This window comes from Acinonyx jubatus, chromosome B1 (genome assembly GCF_027475565.1).
Source record: "Acinonyx jubatus isolate Ajub_Pintada_27869175 chromosome B1, VMU_Ajub_asm_v1.0, whole genome shotgun sequence".
NCBI lineage: Eukaryota > Metazoa > Chordata > Mammalia > Carnivora > Felidae > Acinonyx > Acinonyx jubatus.
The window spans coordinates 102,827,714-102,853,113 of NC_069382.1; the positions used below are offsets into that span (position 1 = coordinate 102,827,714).

Sequence of the window (25,400 nt, forward strand, 5' to 3'; positions counted from 1 at the left end):
CTAAGTGCTTTTTATGTGTTGTTTCGTTTAGTTCTCAAGTGACCCCATGTGGCAAGTACCACCATTACATGGGGAACCTGAGGCCTAGAGCTCTTACATGCCATACTCAAATCACACACATAGAAAGTGCTGGAGCCAGACTGAAAACTGTGTTGGCATGTCCTTATTCTTTATCAGTATAGGGTGGATCTGTAAGCAATTATTTAGAAAATCACCATGGTGCTCCCCTGGAAGAAAAGATCCCAGCTCTGTTGCTTAAGTTTTTCATGTAAAATTTTACAGAATATATCTACATACAAAGTGTACCTGAAATATAAAACCCCATTCCAAGCCAGCCTTTTTCTTTTCTAAATAAAGATATCATCTTTCCACCTAATTTTATTATTTTATTTTATTTTTAAAAGTTTATTTATTTTGAGAGAGAATGAGAAAGGGGGAGGGGAGGGAAGGAGGGAAGGGGTAGAGAAAGAGGGAGAGAGAGAATCCCAAGCAGGCTGATAGCATGCTATCAGCATGGAGCCCAAACTCATGAACTGCAAGATCATGACCTGAGCCTAAATCATCAAGAGTTGGATGCTTAATGGACTGAGCCGTCCAGGTACCCCTCCACTTAATTTTAATTCACTGTGATGTTTAACGAATACCTAATGTGTCCAAAACACTTGGTTATGTGCTATGAGGGATACCAAGGCTAGCAAGATAGTGAACCTGATTTCAAGATATTTCCCATATATAGACCTGGTAAGTGTATAATTATGATATAAATCCAAATATGATAAATGCTGTAAGAGTCAAATAATTACAGTGCCATAACAAAACAGACAAGCGATAACGTATGATTTGGAGGATCAGGGATAAGTGATATTGGAGCTGGTTATACCAGGAGCAGAGTCTGGACATGTGGAAATGAAAGAGAAAACTAAATAGTCAGTAGAAGCAGAGGACTTGCCATTTACTCCACTTTCTTCAGGGCAAGGCCGGTATTGTAAATGAGTGATGTGGAGTTAGTATGGGGACTAGGATAATTGGAGAGTATGTTCCCTTTCCCCCAAAACACATTCATATTCAAATATTTTTTAAAACACTATGCCAAACAAAATACTTTTCTGGCCAAATTCTTGGCCCAGACCCATTAGACTGTGACTTCTGGATAGGAAATGTTTTGAAAATGGCAAACACTTAAATTAGTTGAAGGAATGTGTATTGAGAAATAATGGGAAGTAAAGCTGGGAAGTTGTTTTGAGATACAGACTAACTTTTTATATTCCACTGGGTTTGGCATCATAGCTGTGATCTCCTGGTTTTTATACATGTTGGTTAAATGGATATTATAGGGAGTCTTAAATGCCAGGCCATAGAGAAATTTATGTTAATTCAGTAAGTCATGAGGATCCTTAAAGGTAAAGAGGAAGTTGTTTCCTTAATCCTTTCATCCATACATTTATTCATTCATTTGGCAGTATTGAGCACTCTTCTGTGCCATGCTCTGTGCTTGACTCTGAGGACTCAGTAAACATCCTGTCCTCAGAGGCAGTGGTACTGTGATCTGTATTGTCTTTTGGACCATTTATTCTAACAGCAGTTTGTATAATGAGAGGAAAGAGATTGGAGACAGAAGGATATTGGAAAATTAATGCAGTGGTCCATGCAGGAGAAAATAAAAGGAGTATAGCAGTTCCTCAAAAAGTTAAAAATAGAATATACCCAAAATAATTGAAAACAGAGTCTCAAAGAGATATTTCCACACCCATGTTCATAGTGGCATTATTCATAATAGCCAAAAGGAGTAGGAGTCCATGAGTCTATACACGGATAAATGGATAAACAAAATGTGGTATATACATATGTTGAATATTATTCAGCCTTAAAAGGAAAGAAATGTAGACACATGCTAAACATGGATGAACTTCTAAGGACATTATGCTAAATGAAATAAGCCAGTCACATGAAAGACAAATACTATGATTTTACTTGTTACTTATATGAAGCACCTAGAGTAGTCAGATTCATAGAGACAAGAATGTAGAAGTGTAGAATGGTGGTTGCCAGGGTCTGGAGAGACCAGGGAATGTAAGTCATTGTTTAATGATCATAGAGTTTCAGTCTTACAACATAAAAAAGTTCTGGGGATGGATGGTGGTGAAGGTTGCACAGCAGTGTGAATGTACTTAATACCACTGAACTGTACACTTAAAAATAGTAAAGGTGGCAAATTTTATGTATATTTTACCACAATAAGAATCAAATTGGGGGGCACCAGGGCGGCTCAGTCAGTTGAGCATCTGACTCTTGATTTTGTCTCAGGTCAGGATCCCATGGTGGTGAGATTGAGTCCTAAGTCAGGCTCCATGCTAGAGGTGGAGCCTGCTCAAGATCTCTCTCTCTCTCTCTCTCTCTCTCTCTCTCTCTCTCTCTCTCTCTCTCTCCCCCCTCTGCTCCTTCCCCACTCGCTTGAGCTCACATGCGTGTGCTCACTCTTATCTCTCTCAAAGATACATACATACGTACGTACATACATACATACATACATACATAAGATCTTTTAAAAATCTTACTATAAAAAAGAGAAGTAATTTTAAAAACAGTAAATGAGGGTCTAAATTTGGGTACTGGAACCAGAAAAGCTTCACAATTAACTGGTTACGGACGGTAAGGAAGGTGGACAATTCCACAGAGAAAATGAGATTTGAAACACAGATTACTTTTGAGGATCATGCTTTCTGTAAAGAATATAATGGGATAAATGTTGTCTTACTTACAAAATTCTGAATGAAGATGCTGACAGGATCTTTATGTGGAGGTGTGCTATAGTTAAATGGAGTGCTGGTCTGGAGCTCAGAAAGGAGACCATGATAAGAAAGAATTTGAGGAGTTGCCTATATAGAGGTGCTAGTTAAAAGAGGTGCACAGAGATTTCTGTGATAAAGCAGGTGGTAACAAAAGAGAAGATATCATTTGGGGAAGATAAGAAAATGAAAAAGCAGTCAGAAAAGTGGGAGAGGAAATGACACCACAGTGCTGTGATAGCTAAAAAAGTGAAAATGGTCCGTGATGCCTAAAATTGGATAGATAAAAGAGAGTTAGGGATGAGAGCTGGATTTTACTTAAAGTCATTCGTTTGCAGTCAAGAGGTCTGTGACCCTTAACAGAGCGGTTTTGGTAAAGTATCATGGAAAACCAGGGTTTTATAAAGTTCATACCTGTTAGGCTTGACTGTACAAAGCGAGCTGGATTAAAAGGAGTACTTGATTAAAAAGACAACCAATAATGAAGTCATTAGAGTTTTCTAGGCATGAGATGACAAGCTTCTGGATGGTTAAGAGTAGGGACTGGGTAAAACATGTAAAAGAAGCATTTTGAAAGAATAATCAATGGGACTCAGTGGTTGAAAGAAAAGGAATAGTTTAATTTTATGTTCTTAAGCCTTTGAATTGATGTGTAGTGATGTTATTGATAGAGATTTTGGAAGAGAATATCATTTAGAGGAATGATGAATTAGTTTCACATACGTAGAAAACAAGTTACAGTGAAGGACTCCATAGATTTATGGAAACTGTTCAGTGGGGAACTAGTAATGCTGAACTTAAGAGATCACAGAATGGTAACACACATTTGGGTTGGTCACAAAGAGGCTTTGGTTTAATTAATGGAAATGAGAATGATTTTTATTTGATTTAAATTAATGTAAGTCTATGTTATAAGTTAGATTAGGTGGGAATCAGGAATGATTTGCAAAAAAGTTGCTCAGATAGACAGCAGTAGAGTTCTTTCATTTCTTTGTTGGCCTGATTTTGAATGTGGCAAAACAATGAAGCTTCTATGTTGATGATTTTTAAGTCCTGCACTTCTTTTCTTATTTCAAATGGTAGACTTTTATTAGAAGGCTGTTACCTCTAAGCTTGTAGTGGCTAGAGAATGAACCAGTAGATGAATTGGAGACATCATCATCTAATTTTATAATTATAATAGTTAAAAGACAATTTTACTTTGGAACATTTTTTTGTCATTTATCATAAAGTTAAAAATTGAATTAACCTTAACTCTTTTTTTTTTTAGTCACTAAATTTGCCTGAGGCTGTTTTCTAAATATTTTGTAAGACCTAACTGAATAATCGCTTCCTAAGAGCTCTTTGAACACCAGCCAGTAAAAGGACCAACAGCTATCAAACATTTATATAGCAGCTGCTTTATGTTGTAGTGATTGTTTGAAACAGATAGAGAAAAGGCCCAATATTCTATTTTTAACATAAATATGTAAAGAATAGGTAAATATTTGGTAATATAGTACAATTTTAAAATATACAATTATATTTTAGTATACAATTTCATATCCTTAAAACTGAGAGAGCTTACAAAGGAAGAGATTTGAAAATGGCATGATCCAGTTAATGAAATTCTACTAGTTTCAAGACAAATACCAATTATTGTATGTATTCTTTGGGGGCACAATTTGTCAAGTTTCCAGACACACCTCTTCTTAGAAGGAGAGGGTTGTAAGCAAGGCTGGTCACTAGACTGTACTCACCCTTGGGTAATTGTAGTGAGGAAGTCTTCAGGGTGCTACCAAAATGAAGCTTCACTGTTAGATATCATAATCCTGGCAAATTCAATAGAGTGTTGCAGGTCATACCCTGGAAAACAAACAGCTTTTATCTTTTTTATAGCATCAGAGACTGTGTTCTAAAAAATGATTTAATTCCCCAGATGTTATATCCTAAAATATTAAATGAAAAGTTTGATGATATCTTCAAGGGTTTGAGTGTTTTAATTTGATTATGCAATGTATATACTTTTTAATTACATTTATGTGATTTGTTTGCTTTCCTATAGAAAAACAAGCCTCCCAACCCACCAGCCTTTATCTTCATGATTGATGTTTCATACAGTAACATCAAGAATGGACTTGTGAAGCTCATATGTGAAGAACTGAAGACTGTGCTGGAAAAACTTCCAAAGTAAGGGAACTGCCATTATTTTTCTAATTTGCACAATATTACTGAATTAATTTATTGGCCAGAAAGCAAGTGCTGAATGCCCCGTGGATATCTTTTGCTAATGAGGACATTGGGTAAGTATTTCTAAATTAAACAGCCACCAGCTCGTTGAGTCCTTAAAAAGTCAGAGTTATCTTTTGTGCAAAGCAAAAGAAACAAACTGATAAAAATTAATGCTATGGTAAACAACATTCAGAGTACATTTTAATTATAAGGAGAATCCCAACAGTGTGCTGGGAAAGACTTTGGAAGTCTGTTATCCACTTTCAAAGGGGCTGGTTTTTCAGTGGAAACTGCTAGTTGTGACATGTGGTAGGTAGAGTTCTAAGGGGTGCCAGGAAACTGTACCGTTGTCGTATGGCAGACGTGGTAGCTTTTTAGGCAAATTTCCTTTTTTCCTGTATTATACACTGTCAAACCCCTTTGTCACTTTACTGCTTCTAGGTCCTATGACTTAAAGCATAAGGTAGATCACTTTCCTTGCCACAACAGGGAGCAGTGCACAAAAGGAAAGGTGGAAAGGTATTTCAGCAAACATGGCTATTTTTCATAATATACAAACTAGTTATTTAAGATGGGAGCTGCCATCCTGTAAGGAGACCTGGGAGTGGAGAAAGTCTTCCTTTATGAGAGGAGACATGCTTAAGAAAATAAAAGAGTCTAAGAAATATCATCTGAAACCTAGTGTCTGTACCAGTCTCAGCATCTTCCACCCCTCTGTATCTCCTGAATGATCTCTGTTCTGAAAAGGGATGCTTTGAGGGATGGGCTATCCGTAGCCCTTAGGGCTCCCTGAGTCCTTGGGTGTCCATTCCTCTATATTCATTCCACATGTGGCTGCTGCACTGGTGCATGTGAGGCTCAGATGAATGAACTCTGGACCTCCCAGGAGTAGTTTTGTTTGTATCTGTGAAGCTAAAGTCATAATATTCTCAAGGATGGTTTGGAAAAGCAGTTGGGGATGTTTAAAAAACATTGAGGTGATTTCAAACTGAATTCTAAAATGAAGAATGAGCTGGGAGCAAGTTGAAGATGGGGCATAAGAAAGGCATGTGATGCCTGCTGACACTTTGTGACTCTAGTTTCTGTTACTTCATTCTCCCGGATACTTGGGACTTTCTGCTGAATAGGACTTACTTTATAATAGACTTCTCTCACAGGGCTGTTTTAATTCTAAATCTGAAGTTGGAGCTTGAGTCATATGAAAGAAAACTATCATTTCTGGAAATGGTGTGTGTCTCTTTCTTTCCCTTCTCTCAAACTGGTTAAATTAGACTATGCTATTCTCATGGTTACCTTGCCAACCCTTAGCTCCTTTTCAACACAGTGCTGATATGAAGTGTATAACCTATTGATATGAGTTATGAAATCGCACTCCTTCCTGAGATGTCATTATGACTTATATCTCATTGGAGAGCAGATTGTGGCTTCAGCAAAAAAGATAGGAGAAAACAATAAAACGATTTTAAAACAAATCTGGTTGCTTTTTTTCTTCCCCAAAGTTTATTTTGGGATCTGTAGATATATAATTTTATACTTTTTATTGTAAGATAGCCATCAGTTTGATTTACTTCTTTGAACCAGGTAATATGCCAAATAGTGTTTTTAAAGCACAGTATAAGTCTTGATTAATGTCTAAGGTATGTTCATCTCTTAGCTGATCTTTTGAAAAGTAAAGGCCCCATTCTTTACTATTTAACTTTGAATTTACATCTTTGATTTTGCCAGATGTCATTTCTGTCTGACTTCTCTGAAACAGGAAAGAAAAGATTTGAAATATCTTATCTTTTGTTCAGATCAAGCAGTCGGGTTTTTTTCTTGTTTTTAATGCTCCTGCAGCAAAAATGTTCAAAATGCTTGACTTTGGAATATTCCAGTTCATCCAGTTACTAACATCTTCAGTTTTGCTCTGTCGGATTCATTCCATTAAAATAATAAGGACAAGTGTCGAGGGAAGTGGTAATTGAAAAACAGAAGAAGAAACACATGTTGTTTTCTGTGATATCCCTTATATACCTTTATAAAATTTGCATTGAATTAATATGAAGGAGAGGCTGAGATTTCATTTTCTTCTGATCATGATTTAACAAGGCAGTTATACTGTTGAAAAGAAAATTTTAAGATAGTTCTTTGTTTCTCAAACAAATTGAAACAAATATGTTCCCATGAAAACATGTTATAATATTTTGCAATAATGTGAAATGTTCTGATTAGATGTTTTTAAAAATGTTAATTTAGATTTTAAGTGAACCCTGTGAATCCCAGGATACTCCTTTCCCATCACTTGAAAATGTTCAAATCCAATGGGAAATAGCAATCCAGACTCTTCTCTGTAATTTTTCTTTTGTGTCTTTTGCCTTAATTGACTCTAAATTAACTATTAAAAGAGAATAAATGCCCTTGGGATTTGCTGGACATTTATCACTTTATGTAATAAAAGGTTTACTTGGAAATGGGAGCTTAACCAGTGGTGCGCTGGTAAACTGGATCTCAAATAAATAAAGCCTTTACTATAATGTTTGCTCATTCCTGTGGTGTAAAATATGTCCAGCCGTGCTGATTTTAAACTAGCAAGGCGGCATCACTAAACAGGAGTTGGGAAAAGATGCATACAATCAGTTTATCAATCTGGGCTCTAACTTGCCATCCTAAATAAATACAGCATTTCACCTTCATGATAATCATCCTGAGCAAACCTCTAATTCTTTGCGTTATACTAGACCCTTCAGGAGCAGGGAGCATAAACTTTGAGACTTTATTGATTTATAGTCAAGGATTCATGCTATGTAACTAACAGGCACTATATACTAAGAACCCAGTGAGAATGATTTGTAGAAATTTAGAAGAGGAAATAACTTCTGGTTGGTAGCATCAGGGGAGGTTTGAGAGAGGAAGAGTATCTGTGCTTGGTCTTAAAGAGTAAAATTCTAATGAATAGGTGGGCAGGGAGAACATGAGTACAGTATCATATAATGGTTAGTTGCATGAAATCATCCAGTTTAGGATATTCAAGGGTGTGTGTGTGTGTGTGTGTGTGTGTGTGTGTGTGTATGTATAAGTCTGTGTATGTGCAGTTACAAAGGATTAGGTACTATTTCTGAAAATGTTCTAAGAGTCCATAATATAAACATTTACCAAGTACTTTTGGAACGGATTATGAGGATCTACTTAAACTGCCCACCCATTCATGAAGGCCACAATGAAGAACAAATACCTTCAATTAGCAAAGGAAGTAGAGAAGATATAAAGAGTTTAAAGTCAATAGTTTGTCATCATGTACTCTGCTGAAATTGGGAAGTCTGCAGTGGGATCAACAATTTGAACTTCAGATACTTTCATCTATGTACTTTATTTTCCTTTCTCTCATACTCGAGTAACTATGCTATGTACAAAGTTTAGGAGCTAAGCATACTAGGTTCTTTTAAAAAAAAGTTGTCCCTAAGCAAAATAAGTTTTACTGATATCTAAGGATCAAAGAAAACGGCATGTAACTTTTGTGGCCGTCATGTCATTGAGCACTGCTGTATACACCAATGAAAATCAGGAAGTGTTGTTGGAAGGGGGAGGGGAAGGGAGACAAAGAGAAACCTGGGTAAACATTAAAAAGAGTTTAGACCACTCAATTCAAGTGTAGACTTAAATAAACATTCATGCCTTGCCTTATACTCTTTTCAGGAAGATTAAGGCCTTATCTTGGATTTCTTTAAAAAATTTAGTTTTTAGGGTGCCTGGGTGACTCAGTCTGTTAAGCGACTGACTATTGATTTCAGCTCAGGTCATGACATCACAGTTCCTGAGATGGAGCAGCATTGGGCTCTGCGGTGACAGCACTGAACCTGCTTGGGATTTGCTTTCCCCACGCCCCCCCACCCCCGTGCTTGCACGTGCACTGTCTCCGTCTCTCAAAATGAATACAGTTTTAGAGTTTTTATTACTTTTATTGTCTTGCCAAGACATCACAAATGTTTACTTAATTAGTATTATATCATCAATTCATATATGTGACTTTTTAAATATATTTACATTATATGTTTATATGGCATATAGCTCTCAAAATCTACTCCAATTTCTATTGCGATTCTCTAGAATCTGTAAGAAAAGAATCACACAGAAGGAGCAAGTCCTTTCTTGATAAAAATAGCTATCCTGTTTGTAATCTGAATGTGCCTTTCTCTTGCTTCAGATGTTCCATTTGTTCTTCTGACCTTGTTGTGACTTCTGAGACAACTTTGTTTATAAAGAATGTAATAAGCCTACCTTGTTTATTAAAAAAAAAAAAAGCACATCTTGTAATTGCTATGGATTGAGCATACATATATTAAAGAAATAAATATTTTAAAGAAATGTATTTTCATATCTGTTTGATTTTTTTTTTTTTTTGCCTAGAATTTTGAGAATTTTTTCCTTTATCAGCTTACTTATTTTTGTAATATCCCCCACCCCCTACCGTGACTCAGTATTGTTTATATACGGTAAACATTCATTAAGAGCAAAACTTTAAACATGTCTTCCATTTATTTTATAGAAGGTATACTTACTGAATTTCGGATAGAAACATGTCTCATAAATATATGAAAGAACTTCAAACACTGTGTTTTTCTCATAGGGAAGAGCAAGAAGAAACTTCTGCAATCCGAGTTGGTTTTATCACATATAACAAAGTGCTGCATTTCTTTAATGTAAAGAGTAATTTGGCCCAGCCTCAGATGATGGTGGTGACTGATGTTGGAGAGGTCTTTGTTCCTCTGTTGGATGGTTTCCTTGTCAACTATCAAGAATCCCAATCTGTGATTCACAAGTAAATATCAAGTATTTTATAATTTAGATAAAAATCAGGGATCTGTTCTGAATTATTTTGATTCAATCACATGTTGTTTTGGCATTAGCAAGGGAGTTTTAATGTATGGATTGTAAAACTCTGTCATTTATGTTAGTTCTATTTTAAATGTACACCAGTATCTAGAAGGAAGAGTTTTTTTTTTTTTTGATACACTCAACCAGTCCCTTCTCTTTGCTAAAAAAGTTATGCAAAGGAAATATTTTCTGCATATTGATGAGTCTATTCAATGATGATGGTAATAGCTAAAGATATAGCTACTGTTCCAAGAATTAATGGTCTAAGAGGTCAAATATGTAAATAGTGAAAAAATATTTACAAAGAGTGTGCTTTTGTAAATGTTACAAATAAGTCATAAATTTTGGTTCCAGAACGTATCAAGATATCATTCCCTTAGGGATGACCTGTGAAGGTCACCCATAGGTGTTCAGCATAAAATAAAACCGTATGTGTTCAGGCTTGAAATGTTAATGACTTATTTCTTGAAGTTTATTACAAATATGCTTAACACTTAAAACCTTTTACTCATTCACTTATTACAGTTTATTGGACCAGATTCCAGAGATGTTTGCAGACTCTAATGAGAATGAGACTGTCTTTGCTCCTGTCATCCAGGCTGGCATGGAAGCGCTAAAGGTGAGAAGTCTTTTTTAATTGCTAATAAATAAATTTTTAAAACCAGACACACACACACACACACACACACACACACACACACACACACACAGGAAGTTTCATCTATGAAAGAAATTACAGCCTTCATTAGAGCATGTAGTTTGCTAGAGGCACGTTCCAAACTTCCCTACAAATCTCAGGAGGAAAATGGCCAAAATCATGGATTGCTCCCAGCGTTTACATTCCAGAACTGTTATCATCTGAGTAACTGATTTTGTCAGTATTTCCAGTTTAGCTCCTCCCTTTGGCTTTTATATGAACTTTATATGATCTATTTTATTTTTATTTTTTAATTTCTTTTTAGCGTTTATTTTTGAGAGAAAGAGCGCAAGCAGGGGAGGGGCAGAGAGAGAGAGAGACAGAATTGGAAGCAGGCTCCAGGCTCTGAGCTGTCAGCACAGAGCCCTACGCAGGGCTTGAACTCATGAGCTGTGAGATCATGACCTGAGCTGAAGTTGGATGCTTAACTGACTGAGCCACCCAGGTGCCCTATATGATCTATTTTAAAAATACTTCAGCAGTATCAGAACTACCAGATATGAAGGGAAAAATACCCCTATTATCCTCTCCTTCCTTGGGGTTTTCAAACATGCAAGGGCAAGCAAGGCCTCTGACAGTGACAGATGTGAATGCCACACAGGGCATTGCTGAATGCCAAAAGCAGATGCGAGGTTGGCCATGTCTTCACTTGGGGAGCCGGGCCCTAATGACTCTGGCCATTTTCATAGTAATAAAGACAACAATCTGAAGAAGTCAAAATGATTGACAGGCACTGACTGTTCATCATTATTACCTTAGCACAAGAGTCAGATCACTTTAGCCTGCATAGCGAGTTCCTAAAAACTTATTTTTTAATTTTATTATTAAAGTTAAATTGAAATTAACTTCTAAAATATAATGGCTATTGGTAATAACAATAGCAATAATAACAGCAATAGTAATGCTATAAAACTGAATTTATGAAACCCTTCCACATAAATTTTGTGTCTAAACATTGTGGTTTGGTTTTAGTACACTGATTCTTACCTGGATTTTCTGATCTTCAGAGTATTTACTCTTGCAGATGTCCCTCAAAAAGCCTCAGAATACATGTCAATTTAACATAAAATTAAAAATAAATTTTACATCATAAAGTGATTTGGACATGTTAGGTCCATGTAGTCGAAACCAACAGTGATCTTGGTTGAACTACAGAAAGACTTGAGAATTCCTATTTTATTCCACGTTACAAAATGCAAATATTTTCTATTTCAGTTTGAAAGTGTTTTGTTGTTGTTTTCTCTTCCGGTGAGGTGTCTAGAACTGCCATGTAAATTTCCTGATTTATGATCATTGTACATGGCCAAACAAGTCTTTCTACTCTCAGATATTAGTACAGGGAATTGTATTCATGTGCTAGTGCCTGAGAGGAAAGATGAATGGATATCCATAAGCCAGTGTATCAGTTAAGGCAGTAGAGTGGAAAGGAGAATATGGGCATGTCTTCTAGAGCACCGAAGTTCAGAATCCCAGCTCGACCCCCTTTTTTTCTGAAAGGGAACAATACTGTCTTGTAACAATGGGTTCACACTGGCAGTACACAAGAGGTCTAGAGGCAGCTTTGAAAGAAAAATATAGGTAAAGCAAATTTGCCTACATGCATTCCATGTGTCCAAAATGTGATGTTCCTTATGATGCATTACTGCAAACCCACTGTGTTGGTAATAACTGTAATGTTCTTTGAGACTGCTTGTTCACCACAGCTGGAGCAGTCAGTAGTCTCAGTGCTCATGCAGCAGAGCCCAGTTCCTTTCATCTGGTGGATTTTTGTATCTTTTGCATGTTATTTTTTGTTGTATTTGCAATTCTTTTGTTAGAGTAACGTATACTTTTACACTGAAGTTTAAAAATGAGAAGAATTCATATCTAAATGTAGCAACTCAGAATAACTTCACAAATATCAAAGTTAATAAGTAGATTGTTCTTACAAAGTAGAAGAACTATCTTTATAAAAGGTAAAGAATTGTCTTATTAAAAAGATAGGGAACTGCCTATAAAGTGACACTGTTGGACATCATGTTGGTGGCAGTTGCTGTCATGTGCCTGCTGGCAGAGCAGACCTTGTTCCACCAGCACATGTCTTCATGCAGAGCAGAATGGTGCTCAGCTCTGTGCAAGGGTAAGGGACACAGTAACTCCTCAACTAAGGAGTCACAGAGTCATGTGTTAAAGGGTGGCTGCATTTTTAAAATGCAGCTTTCTGGCCCCACTCCTAGAGATTCTAATTCATTAACTCCTCAATTTGTTCTACTGATCATCCATATTTGAGGACTACCAGCACAAGGAATTATTCCTTCTGCAGTCTCTGAGAACATCCTCGCATTATGTTAACTCACCAGCAAATTGCCTGACCCATACCTGCCCCGTACAACTTTGTATGTTACTTTTGTACTAGGAATGCTTTCACTTAACCATGATTTAACATCTTGCCCTAAGCTTTTCATTAATGGTTAAATTAAGAGCAAACACTAAGAAGACAGTTTCTTCCTTGTGTAGAACATTAAATGAAGATATTATTGCATATTAATCAATTTCTTACATGTAGAAAGATTCACTGGCTGGTTTCCTAGAGTCAGATTTTATAAGCATTCTAACTCTTAATGTTTCTTCTAGCCTCAACTACCAAAAAAGATACCAATGATACTTAGGGTAAATTTTCTAAATTTAATTCTTTTCTTTCCATGACTACCTTCCTGATTTCTAGTTCTTTACATTTGCTTTGGTGATTCCATTGTATATGTATCTTTAATCTGTTTCTTCAAAACTTTTTTTGAGAAAGAGAGAGAGCATGGGAGTGGCAGAGAAAGAGAGGGAGAATGAATCTTAGGCAGGTCCATGCAACGTGGAGCCTGATGTGGGGCTCAATCCCATGACTGTGAGATTATGACCTGCGCCAAAATCAAGAGTCCTTCACTTAACTGACTGAGCCACCTAGGTGCCCCTGTTTACTCAAAACTTTTCTATAAATAATAGATAGTTGGTAAAAAAAAAAAAGATTAATGAAAAAGTTTCCCCTGCATCTGCCAGAAAGATTCTGGGTCATTATAATTCATTGTACAAGAGCAGAAACTGCTGTAATATAATTGGAGCGTGTCTGCAGTTTGTGTTTTCTGCCTTGTAGCAGCTTTATAGATTTGGATGAAGACAAATTTTTCCAAATAAGATCAAAATGTGTATGCATGTGTGTGCGCACACGTGTACCTGGTGTATGTATGATTATCTACCTCTGACAGTGAAACTATCTCATCATCTTTTTAGGTCCTCTATGGCAACAAGCAGTCAGACTTAAATTTGGGTACCTTGTATACAAGGGCACTAAAGTGCTTGCCTGAAGTCAGTATTAGGCAAAGAGCTAACATTTTTGAGAATTTGCAGGGTATTATCTAAATATTAAGGAGACCTCATCATTTATTTACTTGTTCTTTCAATCAAGAAAGATTTATTAAATGTTTTGTGAGGCATGTCAGGACTACTGTTTCTACTTCTAAGTTGCTTACAGTGTGCTAGAAGAGATGTAACTCTGTAACACAAGACATGATATTTATTGCTTGTATTCCTCAAAAGGTGGGGGGAGGAGAGCAGAGAATAATTTTGGAAAGCCCAGGGCTGTGGGTGTTCAGCTGAATTGCTCAGGGTATTATGCACAAGAGGTCAGAGGTGAGAGTCTCACCCTCTGTGGACAGGGAGTAGAAACTGAAAGAACATCCAAATGTAGGCGTTTTTATGTGTCCAAGTGAAGACATTTTAGAACTGGACTCCCCCATTTGAATTAGAGCTTTATTTTCTACTAGATAGATGCCAAGTAAAATCCATATATAATTAGCTGTAATAAACTTCTTGAAGCACAGAAAGTAGACAAAAATTAACAAAAAACATGTGCTGATTTGTCACAAAGATAAAGAGGGAAGATTTGGAAAATTCTTATACATACTTTCTCAAAAGTCCCTGAACTATTCAACTGCAGGGTTTGATACACTTTTTAAAGTTGCACATGCTTCTATGATCACAGCATCTTGTTCTCTAGTGTCTTTTTTCCACAGTGTTTCAAAATCTGCATCTCTTCTCAAAATTTGACACTCATAACTCAATTATGTGTGAATTTCTGGCATTGTCTTTTAACTTGGTCAAACAATAGTTTTCTGAGTTACTTATTACTTCTACCAGAAAACTAAATAAGTAGTATTAGGCAAAAAATGGGAAGGAAGTGGCCTTTAATGGTTATGCTTCAAATATATCACTAATTGGGAAATTTATCTTTAACGTATCTTCATGTATATCTAAATTTGATTTCCAGTTGATGCATCACAGCATTTCTTCCATTCCTTCTAAAATTTATGGAGCACCTATAGAGTGAAAGTTCTAGACCCTGTAGGGCTTGGAGAAACTCGCTGTAGAAAAATCAAGGTCCTTTCTTTCTCATGAGCCTGTGACTTATAGAAGATAGTCAGACACATAAATTGTGATATGGTGTTATTAAGTCTTATCTGCAAAGTAGAGGGAGGACATGGAGGTAGAGACAGCCAACTCTGTTGAGGGTGATATTAACACATCTGTCAGAGGAATGGACATTGGAGTTAAATTTTGAACAATGGGTTCTCCAGGCCAGCCTTTCTCAAACTGTTTTCCATTGTAATAAAAATGTCATATGTCATTGTCATTTATCAATTCTATATGATACACTTGTGTGGGCACAATAAGATTTTGGTAAAAACATAACATTTTATAGGGATGTAAGGCATTAATGCCCTAGGAACTTTTCCTTTTATTGCTACTTACAGAAGATTTTGTAAGTATGCGATTAATGAAATTATAAATCTAAAATTAAGCCATTATAATTGGCTAATGAATTAGAAATAAATACGGTTACTTTATTTTTCTCAGTATTTGACTTTGTTTTCTTAATGAGCCTGATTTTTCTCGATGAGTAATCTTAGCAAGGCAATTATATATAGTTAGTTATGATTAACGCCATGTACTGGGTCATTGAATTCTCTCAACAATATTTTATATAGTTACTATTTTTTCTATGTTGCATATTAGATAACTGAGGTTTAGAGAAGTTAAGTAATTTTCCCAGTATCACTCGGCTAATAAAATGGTTGGGACTCTTATCCATGCAGATAGGAACCAGGACTCATGCTCTTAAGTACTGTGGTATACAATTACAACACTTGTATGAGCAGAGACTAGATGGATAGAAGTGAGGGAATATCTAGATGGATTGACAGTGAACTCCTTAGAGGAACTGGGTGGGCCAGCCAAGAAAAGCTGGGGAGAAGATGGACTTTTAAAAAATGTTCTAGGGGCACCTGGGTGGCTTAGTCGATTGAGCACCTGACTCTGGCTCAGGTCATGATCTCACGGTTCCTGAGTTCGAGCCCCACATCAGGCTTTCTGCTATCAGCACAGAGCTTTTTTTGGATCCTTCTCCTCTCTTCTGCTCGTTCTCTCTCTCTCTTAAAATAAATAAATGAACTTAAACATTTTATACCTTTTCTGCTACTTCAATTAAAATAACTTTCATAACAATGAAATACATAACAATACTTTCATAACAATGAAAGTGATATAAATGAAAAAATTAGTCATAGAATTTAAAAACTTTAGCATGTTTTTTTCATTATCGCCATAAATTTTACCCAGGTCATAGGAACTAATGTGTCTTAATTGGCCACAGTGTTGTTAGCATCTTTTTCCTATGTATGCATGTAGGGTCACTATCTTTGCTTCTTCACTCATCCATGCCTTTGTTCTCATTTACCTGTGTCGATAATTTGTAGAAGTAGAAGACTATTGCAGCGATAAAATCACTGCTCACTGCTGGGCATGACGAACCCAAGACGGGGCATGGGTTATGCACCCTTCCCCATGTGTCAGCTGTGACCCCCACCTCTGTGACCCACTCACCACACATGTTGAATGTCACTTAGTGAGACACATTAGGACAGGGCTAACCTTGAATTTTATCCATTTGTATTTTAGGGAAGTAGGCACAAACTCACATGTCTTATTAGTAATAGCAAATAATTTACAACACATCTTACCGCTGACCCAGACATACCACTGTGTGCTGCTAAACCCGTCTTTTGCACACAACAGCTCCAGGCCAAGAAGAGGGAGAGATGGATTGTTCCAGGCTAATGGAACAAAATGTGCAAAGATGTGGAGGTGTATAAAGCACGTGGTATATTCCAGGAAAGCAAGAAGCTTGTGTGACGGAAACTTCCCCTGAAAGGGGTGGCAGGGGTGAGGAAATGTAGAGATTAGACTTGAAAGGTATATTCAGGCTAAACTCCAGAGGGCCTGGAAGGGCAAGAGGGTCACTGGCTGTGTGACCTGGGGCATAGTGGATGAGCCTCAGTTTTTTTTAGCCTTAGAATGCAGAAAACAGTTTCTTCTCCACAAGGTTGTATTAAATAAGAAATGTGTGTGAAGGGCCTGGCACAGAGCTAGCTGCACACAGCAATTGCTTGCAGCAACCCATCTCACTTTTTTTTACCCTTCCTGTTCCCACACAGATAAAGGAATGTGGACTTTATCACATAGTAGAAAGTCTCCACGATTTTTAGGGAGAACTGCCCCATACATGATCAAAACAGTTAGCTTTATTTCAGAGAGTGCCCAGGCAGCAATATGCCAGGATAGTTTGGAGAAAGGCAAGATTGGAGGGGTCAATATAATGAATCATTTAATCTCAGTAAATTTTGCTTAGTAGATTACTTCTTAGGTCCTTAAGATTTTAAATATTCTTAATATGGAATTGACTTTTGTGGAACCTAAGTTCATCTTTTTATTGCTTCCCAGGGACTACAGATACATAATCTTGATCACATATTTTCCCTTTTGTCATTTTGTCTGATAGCTGGTTCCTTATATCTACTGTTGCTACGTTCATGTGCATTCTTCCTTGAAATACCACTTTAGGTTTAATCTATGTTTACTAAAGGTTTCAAAGAGGAGCTTCTGTTGCATCATCATCCTAGGAATTCTTTTACTTTTGCATCATGGGATTCACTTGACCCTGAAAGTCTAGGCTAAACAAGAAAGTATTTTCCCTGTAGTACATCCTTTTTAGTTTATCAAAGCATCATGTGTATGGACCTACAATCAAATATTGGCTGTTTCATTTACAACTTATGTGACTTTAGGCAAGTCCCTATCTAAGCCTCAGTTTCCTAATCTATAAAATGGAGAGAATAGTACCTGCCTAAGGACACAACAGTTACTGAGAGGATTAAATGAGATATGTATAGTGCTTGGCTCATAGAAAATACCTGTATTTTAATTTATTTTCTGAGTCCCTTAAAGTAGAACTTTCCCACCCAAAACATTTTCTGTAATTTTTTTTTCTTTTAGGCAGCAGATTGTCCTGGGAAGCTGTTCATCTTCCATTCCTCCTTACCCACTGCAGAGGCACCAGGGAAGCTCAAAAACAGAGATGACAAAAAACTGATTAATACGGACAAAGAGAAGGTATTTGTAAACAATGGCTCTTTGAAGTATCCATATGTCAGTTTGTAAAGGGGAGTAAAGAAAGAGGGAATGTGTCCTTTGAGTAAGAAAGGGAGAGAAGCTAAATGTAATGTATAAATCTGGGACATTGCATATTAACGAGAATATTTTGAATTGCAAATAATTTAAGAAATTTTATATTCCTAGAGAAACCAATGTCTGAAATAAACTTAAAATAAGGCCTCAAACTTTTCATGTATAAACTGTGTATGAGACTGGGATAATACAAATGGGAGAAATGGGGGGAAATGCAGGAAGAAGATAAAGGTAGAAGGAGAATGTAGCTGGGACCATATAATAGCACTCCTGAGACAGGAAATAGAGGTGCCTGATGCTCACAGTGTGCTTTGCTCAAACCCTCTGACAGAATCACCATGGGGTGGGGGGTAGACAAATCAATGGGAAGGATAAGACCAGGATATAGGCATCCAGCTACTGGCCACATAACACCAGACAGGTTGTTTCATCTAGGTCTGTAAAGGTAAGACAGCAATGTCCGTTTCATTAGCGTTGTCGGAGGATCAAATAAAATTGCGTGCATGTGCGCGCGCGCGCACACACACACACACATTTCACACAACATGAGCCTGGCACACACTGGGTGCTCAATAAATGGCTGCTGCACTGATGATTACCGTAATTCATTCCTTCAGCCCAGTTCACTTGACTGGAAAAAAATTTTCTTTAATTTTAAAAGAATTCAACAGAAATAAAAAATTGAAACCAAAAACATTTTGTGGTTTTCTTTTTCCCTTTGTGCATCTTTTTCTTCAGATACTTTTCCAGCCCCAAACAAATGTCTACGACGCACTGGCCAAGGACTGTGTGGCTCACGGCTGCTGTGTGACCCTCTTCCTCTTTCCCAGTCAGTATGTGGATGTAGCCTCTTTGGGTCTCGTGCCTCACCTCACTGGAGGAACCCTTTACAAATACAACAATTTCCAGGTAAAAGCCAGCAACACGTTCACCTCAGGTTTTTGTACTGCCATTTAACTTTTGGTGCTTAAATCATAAGAATGCTGTGCCCCCTTGTGGGTAACTGACAAATGTAAATCTAGAGCTAGTGGAGACAATGTATATGTGATTAGGCAATTGCTTTCTTACTCCCTAAGTGTTTGGGAACAGATTGAGCTCATTTAGTCTCAGAGGTGAATTTCAGTGTAAGCTTCCATGATGAGGAAACATATATTCTATATAAAAAGTTTAGTGTTTTAAATATATTTAAGATAATTGTTTTTAATTTTTTTTTAACATTCATTTTTGAAAGGCAGAGAGAGAGCGTGAATGGGGGAGGGGCAGAGAGAGAGGGAGACACAGAAACAGAAACAGGCTCCAGGCTCCGAGCTGTCAGCACAAATCCCGATGTGGGGCTTGAGCTCACGGACTGTGAGATCATGACCTGAGCTGAAGTTGGCTACTCAACTGACTGAGCCACCCAGGTGCCCCTGAGATAATTGTTTTTAAAAGTGACTGTGTATTTGTTTTAAATTGTTACAGTTTTGGGGTCAGTTCATTATACCTCTCTCTTCCAACCCTGGATTGAGAGAGTCATGAGATAGGAAAAATGTCAGCACTGTACAGACATATGTCTGAGGGCAAGTGGGCTTGCTAATGCTTTACCTTTCAATGTGACAAACCTGTATACCCAGGCACAAGGTGGGCATATTACAAGCTTCTCCTGTGGACAACTGTACCTTCAAAACTTAGCAAATTGAAAGGTAATAAATGTGTGCCTCCTGCAGGCAGGCTGCCTCCTCAGAAAGAAGATACAGAGTAGACTGAGCTATGTCCACCCAGTTCCTTTACTCAAACTTACTAATCAGATAAATCACCTGCCCTCACCTGAGAGGAAGGGGTCAGGGGAATGCCTCTAACTTACGTACCTATACATGGAAACATGGAGTGAGAATAAGTGTTCCCCCAACATAAATGATAAATGTTAATCATCTGTTTTTATTTATCATCATTAAAATTATTTTTAATCACCTAGTTACAGATTTATACGGTAAACTAATTAAGGGATTTGTTAAGGCCAAAGATTGCAAATGAAATAAAATTGAAAAAGTTTTAAGAACCCTTTTTAAGACTTCTGGATAAGAGTTTTAATCAAGATTTAAAAAAATAAGGATTGTTATTTTAAATGTTTTGCTGCCATCTGGTGGGGATTGATGCTACTTTATTTTTTAGATGCATATGGATAGCCAACAATTTTTGAACGACCTCAGAAATGATATTGAAAAGAAAATAGGATTCGATGCTATTATGAGGGTTCGTACCAGCACAGGTAATTTTCAATTATACTGTTTTTCAGGTCTCCATTGGTAATTGTTTCCTATTCAAATTAATAACAGGCCAACAGAGAAAATAACAATAAATTAAATAGAAGAAAAATTCCCTTTTTCCTCATCATTAGGTTTCAGAGCCACTGATTTCTTTGGTGGAATTTTTATGAACAACACCACTGATGTAGAAATGGCAGCCATTGATTGTGATAAGGCAGTGACTGTGGAGTTCAAGCATGATGACAAACTTGGTGAAGACAGTGGAGCCTTAATCCAGGTGATTTAAAGCTTATTCCCATCTTTTGTGTTTTAGTTTGTTACAGCGATCACTGGGCAGACTAAAATACCATCAACTATGTCAGTCTTTCTGTAAAGAAGTTGGACTCTATTTCTCCAAAGACAAAAGTCATTAGATTATAGCACTCCATTGTGTATTCTCCAGAGCCTGATTTATATGTGCTGCTTGCGTGAAGTAATAATTGTTAAGTCCTCACATGAGAGCCCAGCAAACTGTGGTCAGTATTGTAAGCATTAGCAAACTGACTGCCAGCAGAGTTCAATTCTTTAAGGCTTTAGAACCCATTCATCCATTTGTTGCATTCCTACCAAATGTTAGACGCCATGTTAAGTACATTATTATGTTATATGCAGCTATAAATAGAATTTGGTTTTGTAGTAAATAAAATTAAGTCGAAGCCATGGAGATTTTGAATTAAGAACAATTATATCGAATGGTTATAGTTTTCAGATACTGTCATCACCCTTAAATAATAAAGAGGGTTTGTCATTAAGTTGAGGAAGAACTCTAATATTTATTTTTGATCACAGACATTTGAAGAAGTGGATACTTGTTTGCATTCTTGAAATATATATGTCATCAGCATAAGACTTAAGTACATCATCAAAGTTAGATGTTTGTTTTTGAACATGAAAAGTATTATTTTTGGACCTGAACCCCTGGTAATAAAATCTGAGATATGTGAAAGTACACTAATATGCGTGAAAGCCCAGAGTTACATATGCGTGAAAGCCCAGTTAAAATTTAAGTTTAAACCAGTGAAATGCTACATAGACGCTCAATGTATGAATTGTCATTATTCCTCCCTTATTTGTTGTTATTCAGTCATTAGCAACAATATACAAAAAAAAAGTCTGTGGAGGGGTTTAGAGCTCTTTGACCCATATATAGTGCTCTGTAAATGTAAGATCAGACTAGCGTGGGTGGACATGGCTGAGCATAAAAGCATGTGTCCTTGATGTCGCCTCTGCAGTGTGCTGTGCTTTACACAACCGTCGGAGGTCAGAGAAGACTGCGGATTCACAATCTTGGCTTGAACTGCAGCTCCCAGTTGGCTGATCTCTATAAGAGCTGTGAGACAGATGCCCTTATCAACTTCTTCGCCAAGTCAGGTAACACTCCACTAATCCTGTGCTGCTGTGTATCTTGCCTAAGAATTCAGTGAGACTTGTTGGTTAATTGAATTAGTAACTGACAACTATTGTGGAAGCACAGCCTTTTGGTGGGCAAATCCAGAATTTATAAAAACAGAGTGTCAAGGAGAATACTCAGCATCTCCAATTCCAGATTAATAATGAGAGATCTCCGTCAGGCCCACACTATACAGTTCTATTCAAAGTTTCCTTCTTGGGGGCATGGGGGTATTCTGAGTTGAAATTTAGGAAGGTGATACTTAGACTCTTATTATGGTATATGAGTATGCCCTCTGGCACCTGGGGCTAATGGAAGGAGACTGTCCCTAATGTTAGGCTGAACTTGCTTATCCACACCATGATAATTATGAAATTCCCCGGGTCTGAGTTGGCCCCTCTTTGGTTCCTTCTCCCCTTCATAACCCCCGTTTGAGATTCTACACCAAGGTTTAGAAGAAACAACAGTCCAGTCAGTAGGAATTCAGGACATCAGAAGATGGCACGGTGGTCTTTCTTTTCTCTGTGTGTAGAGTTCTGTTTATAATATTCTGTGGAAAAAGTCTGGACTAATGACCTACCTTTTGTTAGAGGTTGGCCGTTGTTCTCCATTGGGTATGTTGTCATACTTAGTAAAATGGAGAACATTAGCAGATGACTTTAACCTTTTAAACACTATTATTCCTTGTTGGATGGTCTGAAGATAAGAGCATTTTTTTATTGTTATTATTATTACCATTTGAAGGGACTGATTTCTGAGCCAGAGCTTTCATGCTCTTTTCATTGTTTTATGCAACTAGCATTCAAAGCAGTTCTATACCAGCCCTTGAAGGTCATCCGGGAAATTCTGGTTAATCAGACTGCCCACATGTTGGCATGTTACCGGAAGAATTGTGCAAGTCCATCTGCAGCAAGCCAGGTAAGCCACCTGTTGTACTTAGATTCTAAAGCGTTACAAGTGATTACATGTTCTTTCAGCATTTAGCTCCCGAAGGCTTATGCTGTTCCAGGCACTTGGATGCTATACGTAGTAAACTGTACAACTAAGAAGACTGAGTCTGCTATTTGGAGAGGCTATGGTCTTTTCATAGCCAACATTAAAAAACTCAGTGGCTTTACAAGATGCATGAACCAAAAAATATGTGTGCATTTTGGGTTGACAGTCACTACATTACATATAAATAACAGAATGTTATATGTAAGAAATCTCATAATATAAATGGGATTCTCTTTTGCTTATAAAGAGGGATATTTAGTTGAGAAATGTGTATGCATAAATATATTTTGGCATATTAACAATCATAGTTGACATGAGCAAATGGCAGGAAGGACCTCTTTATATTTTATAAACATGAATATAAGTTATAAATATTAGAATTTTTTATATTTAAAGGTTAATAATAGGTATGAAGAGTTTTAAAGGAAATGTCTCTGGGTACCATCTACTAATATGAAAATTTTAGAAGATTCTTTACATAAATCTCATTTAGACTCTTTCCTGTAAAAGAAAAATGAACATCATGTTCCAATTTATTCCAATCATGTTCCCATTTATTTTTGCATCTGTTCTCTTATTCACATTTTTCCCTATGTCAGTCAAAGCTAGATGCCACTTTTCATAATTTTATGTTGAATATCCGAATATAGAATTTGGATTGAAAGAGAAGACAGGGAGCAACAGATGGGGAAACTTTCTGGTTAGCTCATTGTCAAAAGTGGGTGTTGAGAGGACATCTGAAACCCCACTCAAAAGTAAGCCCTTAGCAACAGAGATCATGTAGATAAAATTGGGGGCCAACTTTCTTGGTAAAGAAGGAAAATAAAACACAGTTATTATCTTGGACCTTTCACAAAAATTCCTTTCTGTGCTGTTCTGAGTGATTACATTAGCCATCTCTTCTTCTGTCTCCTGGTGTTGACAGTCGCATAAGCAACTCTTGAATCTATATGTGAGTGTCGATCTTGTTTATTATCCAGGAGATTTGGAACTTTAGTAACTAAACTCCAATACCAGTACTATTTCACAGTGTACTTGTTCAATTTATACAGAGCCCACCAGATGTACCTGGATACAGTCCAATCATGAGCACTTTACACCCCCGGTTTTACTATTTGTTTTATGGCTCTGGAAACATTAGTTTGTCTCTGGAGTGTCTCACACTTCAGAAGGATTAGTTGAAGGAGAACAGGTACAGTTAGTGTCCTCAGAAAGTTTATTTGCTAACGTTAAAGCAATTGGATTCAAAGACCTTAAGTTAAAAACAAATCTGTTGCCTATTTAAGAAAAGAAATGAAATCTGTCCATTCCTTCTGATTTAAAAGTTAAAAGCTTTGTCTCTACTACTAGATCGTCTGTTCATGCAGTTTAGTTATTTCTGCACGAAAAATATTATGATGCCAAATTGTCTCTGAGAAAGTTGATAGAGATTATTTTTCTTATGATGAGATTTTACTTTCTCCATGAGCACATGTAAAAGGTACATTTCAACCAATGATGTGCTTTAAGAAATGACATAATTTAGATATGATTATCCAGCTTGGAGTGCGGAAAATGTAAGGCTTATAAAACTTAGTAACAATAGTATATTAAAATATAGCATTATTTTAAATACATGAAATGGCTGGACTTGGGGTTCTCTTCAGAGAATGTAACTTCAAATGTGCTGCCCTTCCAGAGTTCATTTGTAAGAAATAATATCTGGGGAGAAATTCCTAAGGAATTCCAGTCCTTTACTGTAGAGTCCAAAGTTTCTTTGATCCAAGCAGGACTATTAGGGATCTGGATACTTGGATTATATGACACTGGATCTCGGAAGATCTGCTTTTACTGAATCTCCAGGGCCAGGACTAGCTTGAGGCAAGAGAGGCACTTAGTGTGCAAAGTTTAAGGATGCCCCTACTCTGGAGGTCATATTATAGATGCTGGTCTAACACCTATAACTACAAACAACATTAAAGCAATTTGTTAAGCTTACATAAGCAAGGTAGATTCTTAAATCTAATAACTCACTGTTCTGAACTTAAGTATGTTACATCATATGGGAGTACAGTGACTTCAAAAGGAAAGTCAAATGGACTTAACTGCAATGTAATAATTTTTTTTAATTCACTACTACTTCTGTCATTTCAAAACTACAGAAGAATTCTCCAAATTCAAGCAAACTGGACTTACGTGAATTTTTTTTTAAGTTTATTTGTTTATTTTGAGAGAGAGAGTGTGGGGGTGGGGCAGAGAGAGAATGAGGGAGAGAGAATGAATCCCAAGCAGGCTCTGACCTCTCAGCTCAGAGCCCCATGTGGGGCTCGAATTCACAAACTGTGAGATCATGACTTGAGCCAAAATCAAGAGTCAGACGTTCAACCAACTGATCCACCCAGGCACTCCTTGTTTTCACTCCTTCCTCATCTGTACTTTTTTTCCCCAAGAATAGTGTCCATCTGTTGCCACATTTTCTTCCCCACTATCTCCTTGTTTTCTTTCACCCTAATTCCATTCTTCTATATCAATTTTCCTCCTTATTTACCTCCTCAGTTTTCTTCTTTCTACCCCTTCTCATCCAGGCTCCTCTGATCAGACTTTTAGTCCTGTAGGGTCATCATGGGCCAGGCTCATCCCTTGGTGGCATTTAGGTC

The 25,400-nt window shown here is 37.0% G+C and overlaps 1 protein-coding gene across 4 annotated transcripts in view; it reads left to right on the plus strand.

Annotated features, from left to right (window-relative positions):
* SEC24D (SEC24 homolog D, COPII coat complex component) overlaps window positions 1-25,400 on the plus strand; it is a 104,956-nt gene that overhangs the window by 65,404 nt on the left and 14,152 nt on the right. For all 4 annotated transcript variants that reach the window (XM_027063521.2, XM_027063515.2, XM_027063522.2 and 1 more), the window contains exons 11-19: window positions 4,831-4,955; window positions 9,601-9,792; window positions 10,374-10,467; window positions 17,902-18,018; window positions 18,832-19,002; window positions 20,245-20,341; window positions 20,471-20,616; window positions 21,611-21,749; window positions 22,568-22,686. In XM_027063521.2, the coding sequence (XP_026919322.1) occupies window positions 4,831-4,955; window positions 9,601-9,792; window positions 10,374-10,467; window positions 17,902-18,018; window positions 18,832-19,002; window positions 20,245-20,341; window positions 20,471-20,616; window positions 21,611-21,749; window positions 22,568-22,686 (1,200 nt within the window). The remainder of the gene's footprint in view (window positions 1-4,830; window positions 4,956-9,600; window positions 9,793-10,373; window positions 10,468-17,901; window positions 18,019-18,831; window positions 19,003-20,244; window positions 20,342-20,470; window positions 20,617-21,610; window positions 21,750-22,567; window positions 22,687-25,400) is intronic.